The sequence below is a fragment of the Melanerpes formicivorus genome, unplaced genomic scaffold (genome assembly GCF_026170545.1).
Source record: "Melanerpes formicivorus ecotype bairdi unplaced genomic scaffold, bMelFor1.0.p_v2 SCAF_89, whole genome shotgun sequence".
NCBI lineage: Eukaryota > Metazoa > Chordata > Aves > Piciformes > Picidae > Melanerpes > Melanerpes formicivorus.
The window spans coordinates 2,671,801-2,685,269 of NW_027142441.1; the positions used below are offsets into that span (position 1 = coordinate 2,671,801).

The 13,469-nt window shown below is 66.5% G+C and overlaps 1 protein-coding gene across 1 annotated transcript; it reads left to right on the forward strand.

Annotated features, from left to right (window-relative positions):
• Positions 1–6,422: 6,422 nt before the first annotated feature.
• On the forward strand, positions 6,423–12,587 carry LOC137454997 (ubiquitin carboxyl-terminal hydrolase 36-like). The gene is made up of 13 exons (XM_068165485.1): positions 6,423–6,684; positions 6,755–6,976; positions 7,679–7,789; positions 9,091–9,193; positions 9,777–9,844; positions 10,008–10,078; positions 10,441–10,523; positions 10,836–10,947; positions 11,248–11,388; positions 11,691–11,794; positions 12,082–12,169; positions 12,460–12,542; positions 12,575–12,587. The coding sequence occupies exons 1-13, from the start codon at positions 6,423–6,425 to the stop codon at positions 12,585–12,587; spliced, it is 1,461 nt and encodes a 486-aa protein (XP_068021586.1).
• The last annotated feature ends 882 nt before the right edge of the window (positions 12,588–13,469 follow it).

Consider the following 13,469-nt stretch of genomic DNA (forward strand, 5'->3'; position numbering starts at 1 on the left):
CTGAGGCTGGCAGCCTGCAGACCTGGTAGGTGACATTGAGGTCATGGCTCCTGGCAGCAGCTGCAGCCCTGGGGCAGAGAGAGACAGAGCCAAGGAGCAGTGAGGGGCTGAACCTCAGCCCCTGGCACCCAAGGCAGGCTCAGCACCACCAGCAGCACCTCTGAGCCCCCTCCTCAGCTGGGGCACAGCCTGGGGGGAGCTCTGGGCCAGGCAAGCTTTGAGGCTGAGGGATCCCCAGGCTGGGACTGCAGAAGCTGGGCTGGGAGGTCACCTGTGGGCTGCAGGGCACCCAACAGCAGCCCCAGAGCTGTGCTGGGCCTCAGGCACACAGCACAGGCAGCCTCCCTCGGGAGACCTTCCCCAGGAGCTTCCTTCTGCCAGGAGATTGGGGCAGAGACAGCAGCAGGTGGTGCCAGGGCAGCCCTGCCAGGGCAGCACCTCGGGGAGCAGAGGCAGCAGCAGAGCCCTGGGGGAGGCAGCTCCAGGCCTGGCAAGAGGCACTGAAGGCTCTCAGCTGCTGTGCCTGGAAACCTTCCCTGCTGACCCTTCCAGGGGAGCTTCTCCCCTGGGACTGGCTCTCTAGGAGCCAAATCCCACCTCAGAGGGCAGGCACTGCTCTGTAAGCCAAGGCCTGGGCCCTCCCCCACCTCCAGCACCCTCAGGGGGCTGCACACCACAGGAAGGTTGAAACTCTCTGAGCAGCCAGGAGGAAGTGGCACAGGGAGGGGGCACAAGGACACTCACCCCTCTGGCTGGCTGGCAGTCAAGCCCTGCAGGAGGAGGGCTGCTTCCTTTGCTTCCTGCTGCACATCTGCCTGCTGGCTGGCTGGGGCAGACCTTTCCTCTGCAGCCTGCAGCAAGCCCCCAGAGCAGCATCAGGCCAGAGCTGAGCTGAGCCTGGGCCCCCAGCTGCCCCTTCCCTGCCAGGCTCAGAGCTTTCTCCAGCACTCCACAGCCCAGCACCTGCTGAGCCAAGAGCTCCCAGAGCAGCTCAGCTCCCAGCTTGCCCAGTGCAGCCCAGCAAGGTACCTGAGCTGCCTGCTGGGTCCCACTCACCAGGCCAAGCCCTCCTCTCACCTCCTCCAAGGCCAGCTGCGAGGGAGCAGGACACCCAGCTGCCAGCTCCTGCTGCTCTCCAGCCCTCTCCCCACCAGTCAGGTCCAGGCACACCTTGGGCACAGCCTCCTCCAACCTGCAGGAGTCACAGCAGCAGCCCCTGAGCCAGGGAAGAGCCTCTGGGGAAGCCATCCCTGGGCCTGCCAAGGTTTGGGAGGGAGCCCAAGGAAGCTTTGGCCTTTGTCCCCCAGCTGTGGGGGCTGGGGGCTGCCAGGCTCCTCACTCCAGCTGGGCAGTGGAGAGGCTGTGGCACAGCAGCAGAGCAGCTCAGCTGCGTCCTGGCAGCCGCTTGGGCTGCAGCCAGCAGCCAAACTCTGCAAGCTCCTGGCCCTGGGGGACCCCAAGATGCCAGCCCAGGCTCCCTCCCTCCTGCCCAGCAGCCTCACCTGGGCAGCTGCAGCAGGCTGGAGCCGAGGGCAGGCAGCAGCACTGGCGCCTGGCTCTGTGCCCCCCGGGCAGCATCCTCCTAGGCACGGAGCTTGGCCTGCAGCTCTGCCACCTGTGAGCAAGGGGCAGCCCTGGCTCAGAGCATGCCCTGAGCGCCAGCAGCTCAGCAGGCTGGGTGCCAGGCAAAGCAGAGCTGCAGACAGAGCCCAGCCCTGCCCCCGGCAGCTCACCTCCGCTCTCAGCTGCGCACACAGCACAACGTACGGACAGACGTGGGAGTCCGGGCTGAGCAGGTTGCTCTTGAGCTGCAGGGAGGGAGGAGCGGAGCTGAGAGCAGCCCCGGGACAGCTCCTTCCCCTCTGCTGAGGCGGCAGCGGGGCAGCTCCTCAGCCTGCCCTGGGCTGGTGGGGCCCGGGCGGCTGCAGCCGACTCTGAGAGGGGCTCCAGAGGCAGCCCGGCTGCGGCAGGGAGGCGGCAGGGAGGCAGCAGCCTGCCCCAGGCTCCTTCCCGGGCAGCCCCAGCAGCTGCCGGCCGCGGGGCGAGGTGCTCCCCGAGACCTGGATCTCCTTGGCCCTGCTGGCACACCTGAGGGTGTTGAGGGTGTCCTGGCAGCAGAGCGGCGAGGGGCTGAGGGCAGCCAGCATCAGGGTGCGGCCGATGGAGCCCTTCAGCAGCCGCCTCAGCTTGCTGTCCCGCTACGGGACGTGGCTCTGCTTGCCCTGCCCGGCACAGCGAGGCTCCGCTCAGGGGCTGGCCCTCGGCTCCCAGCCCTGGCCACGCTCAGCCCACGGCAGCTCTGCCCTGGGGACGGCGCTCAGGGCCCCTCGGCGGCAGCCTTCCCTCGGCCCCAGCCAGCGCCTGGCTGACGCTGAGCAGGGCCAGCAGCGAGCGGTTGATGCTGGCTCCCTCCCGCAGCCGCTCGCCCCTGCTCTTGGCCACCGCGGCTCGCTCCGAGCCGGCCAGGTCGCCCAAGCTCATCTCGGCCACCGGCAGAGCCCCAGCGAGGCCCCCGGCGCGGTCCTGCTGCTTCACCTGTACCTGGCAGGGCACAGGCAGGGCAGGCTGCGGCTCCGCAGGGCGCTCGGGCTCGCCGCTCGCAGCCGCGGCAGCAGCCCTGGCACGCCGGCCCTGGCACAGCATCGCCGCCTGCCCCCCTCCGGGCAGCGGTGCCAAGGGCTGCCCCAAGCACCACCCCTCACCTGCAGCACGGCGTGGGAGCGGGAGGAGGAGGCGTTGGCATCGGTGGGATGCTGCGTGCGGTTCCTGCTGCCCCCGAGCAGCATCTGCAGGAGCTGCTCTGCCGAGCTGGGCTGGCGGGGAGCAGGCAGAGGGCAGGGATCGGCGCAGCCCCGGCACGGGCACCGAGCGGCCACAGGCACACAGGCTGAGGCCTCCTGCGGCTCTGCAGGGCTCCTCTGGCCTCGGGCTCAGCGCTGCTGCCAGCCAGCACCCAGCCGGCTGGCACCCCCGGGTCCCCACAGCCCCTGCCCCGGGGCCCCACAGCCCCTGCCCCGGGGCCCCACAGCCCTCCCCTCCCCCCTCCAGGTCCCCCAGTGCCCGCTGGCACCCCTGGGGCAGGCGCAGCGCTGCCCACACCTTGTGCCTGCTTCCACCCCCACCTGCTGGATGGAGAGACCCTGAACCACAGCTCCTCTCTCCGGATCCTCCCGGATGGGCAGAGGGCCCTTGGGCTCCAGCAGGTCACGGATCTGCTCGTTGTAGACCTGCAGCAGGCAGCTCCAGCTCGGGCTGAGGCTTGGGGCCCCAAAGGGCAGCAGGCAGAGCAGCTCTGGACCCCAGGGCCTGCTGCCCACCCAACAGCACCTCTGGCACCTGGAGCCAGCAGGAGCAGCTGAAGGTGCCCTAAAGGCAGAGGACAGCTCAGGAGGCTTCACCAGTCAGGCACTGAGCCATTGCTCCTCCAAAGCCCTTGCAGCCAGGAAGCCCTCATTGCCCTGTGGCCCCCAGCTCCAGAGGGGGCAGACCAGCAGCACCAGCTCAGCAGACTGGGTAGGGGCAGCCTGCTTCCAGTCTGGGGCTGTCCTGGCCACTGGGCACAGCTGGCAGCACAGGGGTAGCCCTGGCACTACAAGCCCAGACCTTGGAGATGGTGGCCTGGCAGCAGGAGGGGCACAGCTGGGCACAGCCTACCTCCAGGTAGGAGACCAGGACCTGGTAGCTCTTCTGCTCCTTCCTAGCCTCCAGCCTCCTGTACAGCTCCTCCATGGTGAGGTAGATGATGCCAGGGCTCTTCTCTGAGCCCAGCATGGGGTAGGTTTTCCCTGCTCCTGTTGCTCCGTAGGCAAACACTGGGAGGAGAAAGGGAGGAGCCCTGAGAGCAGCCTTCCTCAACAGCAGCACTGGGGGGATGCTCCCAGCTCTGCCTCAGCTGGAAATGCCCCTGGGGACACAGCCCCAAACCCAGCTCCTGCTATGGGGCACTGCTGCCTCCCACTCACATCCTGTCCAGCAGGACCCCCAGGGCCCTCTGCACCAGGCTGCTCCCCAGCCTGCACAGGGCTCCCAGCTGATGCCAGCCCACAGGCAGGACTCCACACTCATCTGGGCTTGTCTCTGCTCTCTTCTTGCTGGCCTGGGCCCTGCCTGCCCCCACAGCCCTCAGGTGACATCTCCAGGTCAGCACTGGCCCTGCCAGGTTGCTCTGGGAGGGGATTGTGACAGATGCAGGTGGGGCTCACAGAATAAGCTCTCTTCACCTCTTCTGGCATTTTGAGGCCCTGGAACTGTCTTGCTAGAGGTCTACACATGTCACCCAGGGGAAAATGTGCCTTCCTCTGCTTGTGCAGCAGAGCAGCTGCTTTGACACCATTCTGTCACTAGGCCAATCTATAGCTGGATCTCGGGTTTAAGCCCCACTGCACCTAAAAGAAGGAGTTTGCTCAGATGTGGCTGTTACATTGCGCTCCAAACCCTCCTTCCCCCATCTCCACCAGTGGAGGCCTGAATGGGGAAAGACAAAGGCAGGAAATTGCCTTCCCCTGGGACAGGTCAAGGCTGCTGGAGGGGGAAGTGTGCTTGGGGTTGGCACTATGATTAGCAGGGTGCTTGGCACCCAGTGTGCCTTGGCCTGGGACACATTGTCTCTGAACAGCTTAAGCAGGGTGAGCAGCAAGCTGTGGGGGCTCTCTTGCTCTTGCCTTCCTCTTGCTCACTCCCATGTTCTGCTTTCCTCTTGGCCTCGCTGCCTTGGCGGCAGCACTGCAGACACCAGCCCTGGGCCCTGGCTTCTCCCTGGCCCTGCCTGCCCTGGGGCCCTGCTCCCTGGCTGCCTGCCGGCAAGCTGCGGCTGTCTCGCACCCTTCCGACAGGGCTGCCGCAGGAGTTTGGCCTCGTGGCAGCCGTGCCTGAGGACACTTTGGTTCTGGCAGGGCCTTTCCCTTTGGGCTGTGCCACACGATCCGCAAATCAGGTTACAAAGCGGCAGCTCTGGAGCCTGCTGCCGGCCAGAGACCTAGGGAGCATCTCCCAGTTCCTGCTCCATCCCCGGGAGCACAACCTGCGCTCTCCTTGGCTCTCCCTGAGCTCCTGCCTGGCCTCTGGTTTGATCAGTGGGGTGAAGCTGTTTCGTGGTTTAGCCTTTGCCATTTTCTGAATGCTCTACACTGCACTCAAGCTGCCCAGGAGCATCCTGGGGGGATTTGCAAGCAAACAGAACCTGTCCACAATCTGAGAAGTGTAATACCTAATCTTGGGGGGGAGGGGGGGAAATAAAGAGAAGTCTCTTGTTGTAATTCCTGCCTGGTTAGCTTAACCCAAATCAAATCAGTGCCTTAAAAGCCAGCAGACAGAAGCAAACTTCTGGGAGTGGTTCCTGCTTTTGTTTAGGCACATGCAAGTCATTTGTCTGCAACAAAACCCCAACTCCTCTGCAGAGCAGGGAACAGCTGAGTGCAAACAAAACCCCACTGCTGAGTCAGAAATGAATTCAACTGCAGATCTAGGCAGAGGGACACAGCCTGGCAAGGGCAGAGGGTGCTGTGGATTGTGCTTCCTTAACAGACCCATGGTGGCATTTTTATCACCCAGAAGCTGGACTTCCCTGCTGGTTTTCCAGCTGCTGGCTTGAATGGACTTCAGGAGGTGTTCAGGAACACACCTGGATTCTCCTCCTAGCTTTGATACTGCCCTGGAGAACAGCTTGTGCTTACTTTGAAGCAGAGCTGTAACTGGGAATGCAAGTCTGGAAGGATCTTTGACAGCCAAAGGCTTGTTCCCCTCCAGTCAGATGTAAACTCTGAGCATCAAATGTGACAATGATCTTTGCTCCTTCTTCCCTGTGGTTGAAATTCCCCCCCAACATTACCTTTGCCAGCCCAGCCCAGCTGGAAGCAAAGGAAAGCTGTATTTATAGGCAAAGGGAAATCTGCAATGGGGTGCAAGGAATATGTACAAACTCTCCAGGAGTTACAGTATTGAGATATATTCACAACTGACAACCAGCACAAGAACCCCACTGGTCAAGGCCCAGGGGAAGCTACTAGCTGGGGTCTGCAGCAGCCCTCCTCAGCCAGGGAGGGATCCCCTGGGCCCCCGGGAATGGAGGGGAAGAGAGGAGGAGGGGAGGAGAGGAGCTGCTGCGAGGCCACCTTCAGATCCCTCCTGGTGCCACTGCCCTCAGCACCTGCCAGGGCCAGGGGCTGGAGCAGGACAGGGCCAGGCCCCCCCCGGCTGCGCCGCGGTGCCAGCACACAATGGGCATCGCCGAGCCCGACGGCCACGCCCTGACAAGTCCCGCCCCCCCTTGGCACTGCAGCCAATCAGCAGCGCTGCTCCGCCTCAGCCTGTTGCCTGGACACCGAGCGCGAGGGACACGAGGACGAGGAGGAGGAGAAAGAGGAGGAGGAGGAAGGAGCTCAGTGGCCTGGGACGGCTGAGTCGAGGCCAGCGAGCGTGGCGCCATGGTGCACAGCATGCGGAGGCTGAAGGAGCTGGAGGAGGGGCTGGCGCCGGCAGCCAAGAGGCGCCGGCTGGGGCTGGGTGAGGAAGGGGCTCCGGGCTGGCCGCCGGCTGCCTCGCCCAAGGAGCTGTGGCAGCAGGGGGCAGAGTCTGAGCGTGCCGGTCGTGGCAAGGGGGATCAGCCCGGGGGGAAGCAGCTGGAGCCCTGGGTCGAGGCTGGCAGCCACCGCGGCAGCCCCAAGGAGGAGCTGACCAGCAAGCAGGGTAGGTAGAGAGGGCCGAGGGGGCTGCTGGTGCTCCTCAGCCCTGTGGCTCAGCGCCCCTCTCCCTGCAGGCGGTGAGCAAGCCCCAGCAGCAGGAGGGGACGGGGTCCCCGTGCCCCAGCAGCTGCCCTTCCCCGTGGGGCGCCTGTCCCTGCGGTGGGAGCGGCTCTGCGGGGTCGGCGCTGGGCTGCACAACCTGGGGCTCAGCTGCTTCCTCAACGCCACGCTGCAGTGCCTGAGCCACACGGCGCCGCTCGCCAACTACCTGCTCTCCGAGGAGCACGGCCGCAGCTGTGAGTGGGGAGCCTGGGCCGGGCGGCTGGCGGTGCCAGGCTGGCAGTGCCAGGGTGCCCGTGGGGAGCGGGAGCTGCCTGCCTGTCCTGCGCTCGGCACCTCTGCAGGTGGCCCTGGCAGGGGCTGCGAGTGTTGGGCTGTGCCCTCTCTGTCCCTGCTGCCCCTGTCTGCACCAGAAGCTGTTCTGTCTTCTCCTGGCCCTAGCGGTGCTCCGCAGCTCTGCAGCCTGGCACCGGCGAGGTGCTGCCTCTGCTGGCTGCAGCCAGGGCAGGGCAGGAGGCTGCCTGCGGGCAGCAGCTGCTGTGGGAGGCTCGGAGCTGGGAGCAGGGGGAGCTCTCAGGGCTCACAGCCCTGTCTGTAGGGCTCTGCTGGGACCTGCCCCTCAGGGCCAACCTGTGCCCTCCTCCGGAGAGTGCCTGTGGCTGTTTCCATCCCCATGGACGCTCTCTCCTCGGGGGGAGGGTGGGGGGGAGGGGGAGGGCTGTTGCAGTGGTACTGTGAGTGGGATGGCATCAGCCAGGGTGAGGTCTGCTGGCCCCTGTGTACCCAGGGTGCCCAAGAGCTGTGCTGCAGCACAGAGCTCCTAGGGACCACTGAGCGTGGCTGAGCTCTGTTGGAAGAGAGATCCCTGCAGCCTCTGTCCTGCCTCCATCTCTCCTGGCTTTGTCCTTGACGTCCTGTCCTCTGCTCTGCTGCTCCAGGTCGCCAAGAAGGCTTCTGCATGCTGTGCCTGATGCAGGACCACGTGGGGCAGGCGTTTGCCAGCAGTGGGCAGGCCATAAAGCCGGTGTCCTTCATCCGGAACCTCAAGAGTAAGGGAGGCTGCCCTGCCCTGCCCTGCCTTGCCCTGCCCTGCCCTGCCCTGCCCTGCCCTGCCATGCACTGCCCTGCCCTGCCCTGCCTTGCCCTGCCCTACCCTGCCCTGCCCTGCACAGCCCTGCCCTGCCCTGCCCTGCCTTGCCCTGCCCTGCCTTGCCCTGCCCTGCCCTGCCCTACCCTGCCCTGCCCTGCCTTGCCCTGCCCTGCCCTGCCCTACCCTGCCCTGCCTTGCCCTGCCCTGCCTTGCCCTGCCCTGCCCTGCCCTGCCTTGCCTTGCCCTGCCTTGCCCTGCCCTGCCTTGCCCTGCCTTGCCCTGCCCTGCCCTGCCTTGCCCTGCCCTGCCCTGCCCTGCCCTGCCCTGCCCTGCCCTGCCTTGCCCTGCCCTGCCTTGCCTTGCCCTGCCTTGCCCTGCCCTGCCCTGCCCTGCCTTGCCCTGCCCTGCCTTGCCCTGCCCTGCCCTGCCCTGCCCTGCCCTGCCCTGCCCTGCCCTGCCTTGCCCTGCCCTGCCTTGCCTTGCCCTGCCTTGCCCTGCCCTGCCCTGCCCTGCCTTGCCCTGCCTTGCCCTGCCCTGCCCTGCCTTGCCCTGCCCTGCCCTGCCCTGCCTTGCCCTGCCTTGCCCTGCCCTGCCTTGCCTTGCCCTGCCTTGCCCTGCCCTGCCCTGCCCTGCCCTGCCCTGCCCTGCACTGCCCTGCCCTACCCTGCCCTGCCTTGCCCTGCCCTGCCCTGCCCTGCCCTGCCCTGCCTTGCCCTGCCCTGCCTTGCCTTGCCCTGCCTTGCCCTGCCCTGCCCTGCCCTGCCTTGCCCTGCCTTGCCCTGCCCTGCCCTGCCTTGCCCTGCCCTGCCCTGCCCTGCCTTGCCCTGCCTTGCCCTGCCCTGCCTTGCCTTGCCCTGCCTTGCCCTGCCCTGCCCTGCCCTGCACTGCCCTGCCCTGCCCTGCCCTGCCCTGCACTGCCCTGCCCTACCCTGCCCTGCCTTGCCCTGCCCTGCCCTGCCCTGCCCTGCCCTGCCCTGCCTTGCCCTGCCCTGCCCTGCCCTGCCCTGCACTGCCCTGCCCTGCCCTGCAGCAGGGACTGATGCTGGGGCAGAAGCTGTGGGCTGGGAGCAGCTCTTGGCAGACAGCTCTCCTGAGGTGACTCAGGGAGCCTGCCAGGGGCTGGGGGCTCCGTGGGCTGCGGGGGGCTCCTCCCGTGGCCGTGAGTCTGACAGCAGGTTTGGGCTGCGGGGGAGCAGGGAGGGAGGGAGGAGCTGCATCTGTTGCAGCAGATGCTGAGGCTGGCTGCTGCCCCTCCTGCAGACATTGCCCAGCACCTCTGCTTGCGGCAGCAGCAGGATGCCCACGAGTTCCTGCGCTACAGCATCGACGCCATGCAGCAGGCCTGCAGGAACGGCTGTGCCCAGTATGTGTGGCCCTCCTGCCCTGTGCCCTCACCAGTGCCCCGTGCCCGTGGGAGGGCTGACCCTGTGCCCCAGGCTGAACTGCCAGAGGGAGGCACTGAGTGCAGGGGCCGCACTGGATGGCCCAGCTCTCTGCCCCTCTGTGCCACAGTCCCCCTTCTCCCGGCTCCTCTGCCCCAGCCTAGCTGTGGCCCTCTCCCCCGCTCCTGAGGCTGCTGTGGGTCTGGATCCTGTGCCAGCTGCCCGGGAACCCGGGGTGCAGCTGGCTCAGGTGCAGCTCTGTGGCTGTGGGTGAGCAGCTTTCCTCTGGGCCCTGCGCTGCCTCAGTCTGCAGCGCACAGCTCTGAGCCGCGGCCGGCAGCTTCTGCTCCTTCTGGAGGAAGGTGCCCCTGGGAGCCTGGTGCCAGCCCTGGAGCTGTGGCCCTGGGAGAGCAGCCTGGCAGAGGCTGCGGCTTCCCTCTGCCTCTGGAGCTCTGCAGCCTGTGTGCTGGGCAGAGCGCAGCGGGGGGAGCTGTGCTGAGGACACGGGGGGGGCCCTCGGGCGTGGGGGAGGGGCGGTGTGAGCCCTGCTGCTCCTGTGCCTAGGTTGGATGGCCAGAGCCAGGCCCCGACGCTGGTTCAGCAGATCTTCGGCGGCTCCCTGCGGTCCCGTGGTGAGTGTTGGCTGCCAGCTCCTGGGCCTGGGCCTCTCAGGGCTGCCCGGCAGGAGGAATCATTTGGGAGCACTGCTGAGCGTGTGCAGAAGATGCCCAGCTGCAGCTGCTGGGGTGGGTGCAGGGCCATGGCAGGCTGCGCTCAGTGCTCTTTCTCTGGCAGTGACGTGCTTGGAGTGCAAGAGCACCTCGGACAGCTACGAGCCTTGCCTGGACCTGGCGCTGGAGATCGGGGTAGGGCGGCAGGGTGGGGGCTGGGGAGGAGCTCTGCTCTCCTGGGCCTGTTCCTGCAGCTGCAGCATCGCTGCCCTCAGGGCTCCTGAGCCTGCCGGTGCCAAGGCACAGCCCAGGCAAGAGGGAAGCCGCTGCCTTGTTGAGCTGCCTGCTGTGTCTGGCAGGGCAGTGCCCGGTGCCTGGGCGTGAGGCTGCGTGGTGCTGGGGCCCCTGCAGCTGCCCCTCGTGGTGCTGGGCACTGCCAGCTGGTGGGGCTGAGGGGTTTGCTGCAGCCTGTGGCCCTGTGCCCACGCTGGGTGTGCTCTCTCGGGGCCGTGGCGTGGACAGCCACTGGTGGCCTGAGCTCTGCTCTGTCCTTGCAGGAGGCCAGGAGCGTGGTGCAGGCGCTGGGGCAGTTTGTGCAGGCAGAGCTGCTGTGCGGGGAGAACGCCTACAAGTGTGGCAGGTGAGGCTGGGGGCTGCGGGCGGCCGGGGGGCGCTGTGCTGGGGGCAAGCAGGTGTGCCCCCTGCTGGCTGCGGGAGGGCTCGACTGCCTGCTCCGCGGCTCAGCCCTGAGGGCCGTGGCCGTGGAAGCCTGCCGCGAAGGCTGCCTCCTGTGGTGAGGAGGAGCTGGGCCGGCAGCCGTGGCCGTGAGCAGGGGCCCTGGAGCAGCGGCTGCTGTCAGCAGGGTCAGTGCCAAGGGCTTTGCTGCCCGGCCAGGGCTGGCAGGCAGCTGGCTGGCACAGCAGCTGGAAGAGCTGGAGCTCTGCCTGTGCAGGTGCCAGCAGGAGGTGTCGGCCAGCAAACGCTTCAGCATCCACCGAGCCCCCAACGTCCTCACGGTGGCACTGAAGCGCTTTGCCCCCTACGCCGCAGGGAAGATCACCAAGGTGAGCGCTTGGCAGCCCAGGGCTGAGGCTCTCTCCTGGCCCCAGGTGCTGCTGCCCAGAGCAGGCCGGGAGGTGCTGCTGTGGCCAGCGGGAGCTGTGCCGCGCTCCTGCAGCCCTTCCCCCGCTGTGCGCTGCAGGCGGAGTTCGGCTCCTCCTGCCGCCTTCCTCAGCACCCCCTCTGCACCAGGAGGCTGAGTGCCCTTCTCTGGAGAGGTGGCCCTGCTGGGAGAGCTGTGCTGCTCTTGCCCCAGCACAGAAGCCAAGCCCTGTGCCGGCTGCTGAGCCCTCCTGTCTCTGCAGGAGGTGCGGTACCCCATGCTGCTGAACCTCCGCCCCTACATGTCTGTGCGGCGCAGGGACCCCGTCCTGTACAGCCTCTATGCGGTGCTGCTGCACTCTGGGCACAGCTGCCACGCAGGGCACTACTACTGCTACGTGAAGGTGAGCCCAGGAGCTGTGGTGCCACCCCCTCAGGGCTGGGGGGTGCTGGGGGGTCCCTGTAGGCCCAGCAAGGAGGGTGCTCAGCAGATGTGTGTGGTGGGGAGCACTGGCTGCGGGGTACAGGCTGTGCTGTGCCGCAGGAGGGGGGAAGGTTCAGCTCTGGCAGAGCCCCCTGGCCTGCCCTGGGCCTCCTCTGCCTCGTGGGGAGAGGAGCTGTGCCCACGGGCGCTGCTCCTGCTGCTCCTGCTGCCAGGAAGGTGCCTGGGCACAGCCCAGCCCTGCTCTCTCTTCTGCTGCTGCAGGCCAGCGATGGGCAGTGGTATCGAGCGGACGACGAGCGGGTCGGCTCCGCAGCCCCCCAAGAGGTCCTGCAGCAGCAGCAGGCCTACCTGCTGTTCTACCAGAGGTGAGTGTCTGCTGCCTGCTGGCCCCTCTGCCCCCTGCTCCCAGCACTTGGGACAGGGCTGGCACAGGGCTGGCTGTGGGCAGGAGCTTGGCCCGGGTACCCCAATGCCCTGTGCATGCCCTGGCTGGGAGGAGGGTGGCAGGGAGGGGCCCAGCCCCTTGTCACGGTTTCACTCTCCCTCAAGAGCACCTCATGCCCTCAGAGCTTTGGCTCCTCTTTCTCCTCTGCATCTCTGAGAGAGGCTCAGCCCCTGGCAGCTCATGCCAGCCCTTCTCTGCCTTCCCCAGGATCCCCAGCCTCAGGAAGAGCTGGCAGGGGCCCATTGCCAAGGCTGCCTCCAGCCTGCCCGGCCGCACTGGCAGCGTCCCAGAGGAGGTCAGGAAAGCTGCGGGCAGGGGGCTCCTGTCTTCAGCAGGGGTGGGCCAGGGGAGCCCTGGAGGCTGCTCTTGGCCAGTGCTCCTGGGTGCTGGGAGCTGCTGCCCCTCTCTCTGCTCTGCCAGGGCAGGGGGGCTGCAGCCTGGCAGGGAGGCAGGCGCAGGGCAGGAGGGTTTGCAGGAGGCATCCTGCAGAGCCAAGGCCTGTGTGGGGCTGGGGAGGGCTGGGGAGGGCAGGGTCTGCGTGTCCTTGGCTCCTGGACTTGTCACTGAACTGCTCTCCCTGTCTAGAGAGCAGAGCTGCTGCCAGGGAAGCAGCTGCCTGGGCTGGAGGAGGTGGGAGGCCCTGTAGCCCACAGCGCCTTTGGGATGGGGTCGGAGCTGCTGAGCGGAACCAGCCTGCCAGAGCTGCCTGCTGAGCGCCCAGCAGCCAGGAGAGAGGTGTCAGCTGTGTGCCAGGATTATTGGGCACAGCTGCAGGGCCTGACACGCAGCAGCAAGTCCTACATCAGCAAGCTGACCGTCCTGGCCCAGCAGAAGGTGGCCTTTGCCAGCAGCATTGCCGCCCTGGTGGAGGCACAAGCGGCCAAGGTTTGGAAGTTCCCCTGCCTGCTGCTCCTAGCTGTGCTGCTGGGGGGAGCAGCTGGAGCCAGCGGGCTGGGGGGGCCTGGAGGGCGAGGAGGGCCTGGGGAGATGTCCTGCTGTGAGGCAGGAGAGGGGCAGAGCAGGGCAGCAGGGGGCCGAGGGCTGCTTTCCAGCCTGCCCAGAAGCCTGGGGGTTAAAAGCTGTCTGCAAGCCTGTCCCAGGGGCTGGTTTGGCCTGCAAGAGCAAACCTCAGTGTTCCAACCCTGCTGAAGTGCTGGCTCTGAGGTGTCTGAGCCTGGCAATCCCTGGGTTTGCAATGCTTCAGAGGTGCTTTGGTTGTCTCAACTCCTCCCTCTCTTCTCATGATTCCAGGCTCCTCCAGCACAGAAGCTCCCTGCTCTCTACCTGCTGGACTCCATCATCAAGAACGTGGGAGGAGCATACTTGCAGGCTTTTGCCCCAAACCTGGTGGAAACCTTTCTCTCTGTCTTTGAGAAGGTCTCTGCACCTCAGAAGAGTTCTGTAGGCCAAAGCTGTGGCTGGGCAGTGAGCCCTGTGCCCAGGGGTGGCTTTGCTTGGGTGGTGAAGCACACCAAGTGCTTGGCTTTTCTGCATCTCTGTCCTGGCTCTGCACTGAGGGCCATGGTCCCTGCTGGTGGTTTGAAGCAATCAAGTGGGCCCTGAGCCTCCAAGGAGCTTGGATCTGTGTCTCCCAG

Bases quoted from the DNA above. Each gene is read 5' to 3' on its own strand.
- LOC137454997 (XM_068165485.1), top strand. From the start codon at position 6,423: ATGGTGCACAGCATGCGGAGGCTGAAGGAGCTGGAGGAGGGGCTGGCG. The intron at 9,845-10,007 runs GTGAGTGTTGGC...TTTCTCTGGCAG, and splicing joins CGGCTCCCTGCGGTCCCGTG to TGACGTGCTTGGAGTGCAAG. The intron at 10,948-11,247 runs GTGAGCGCTTGG...CTGTCTCTGCAG, and splicing joins CCGCAGGGAAGATCACCAAG to GAGGTGCGGTACCCCATGCT.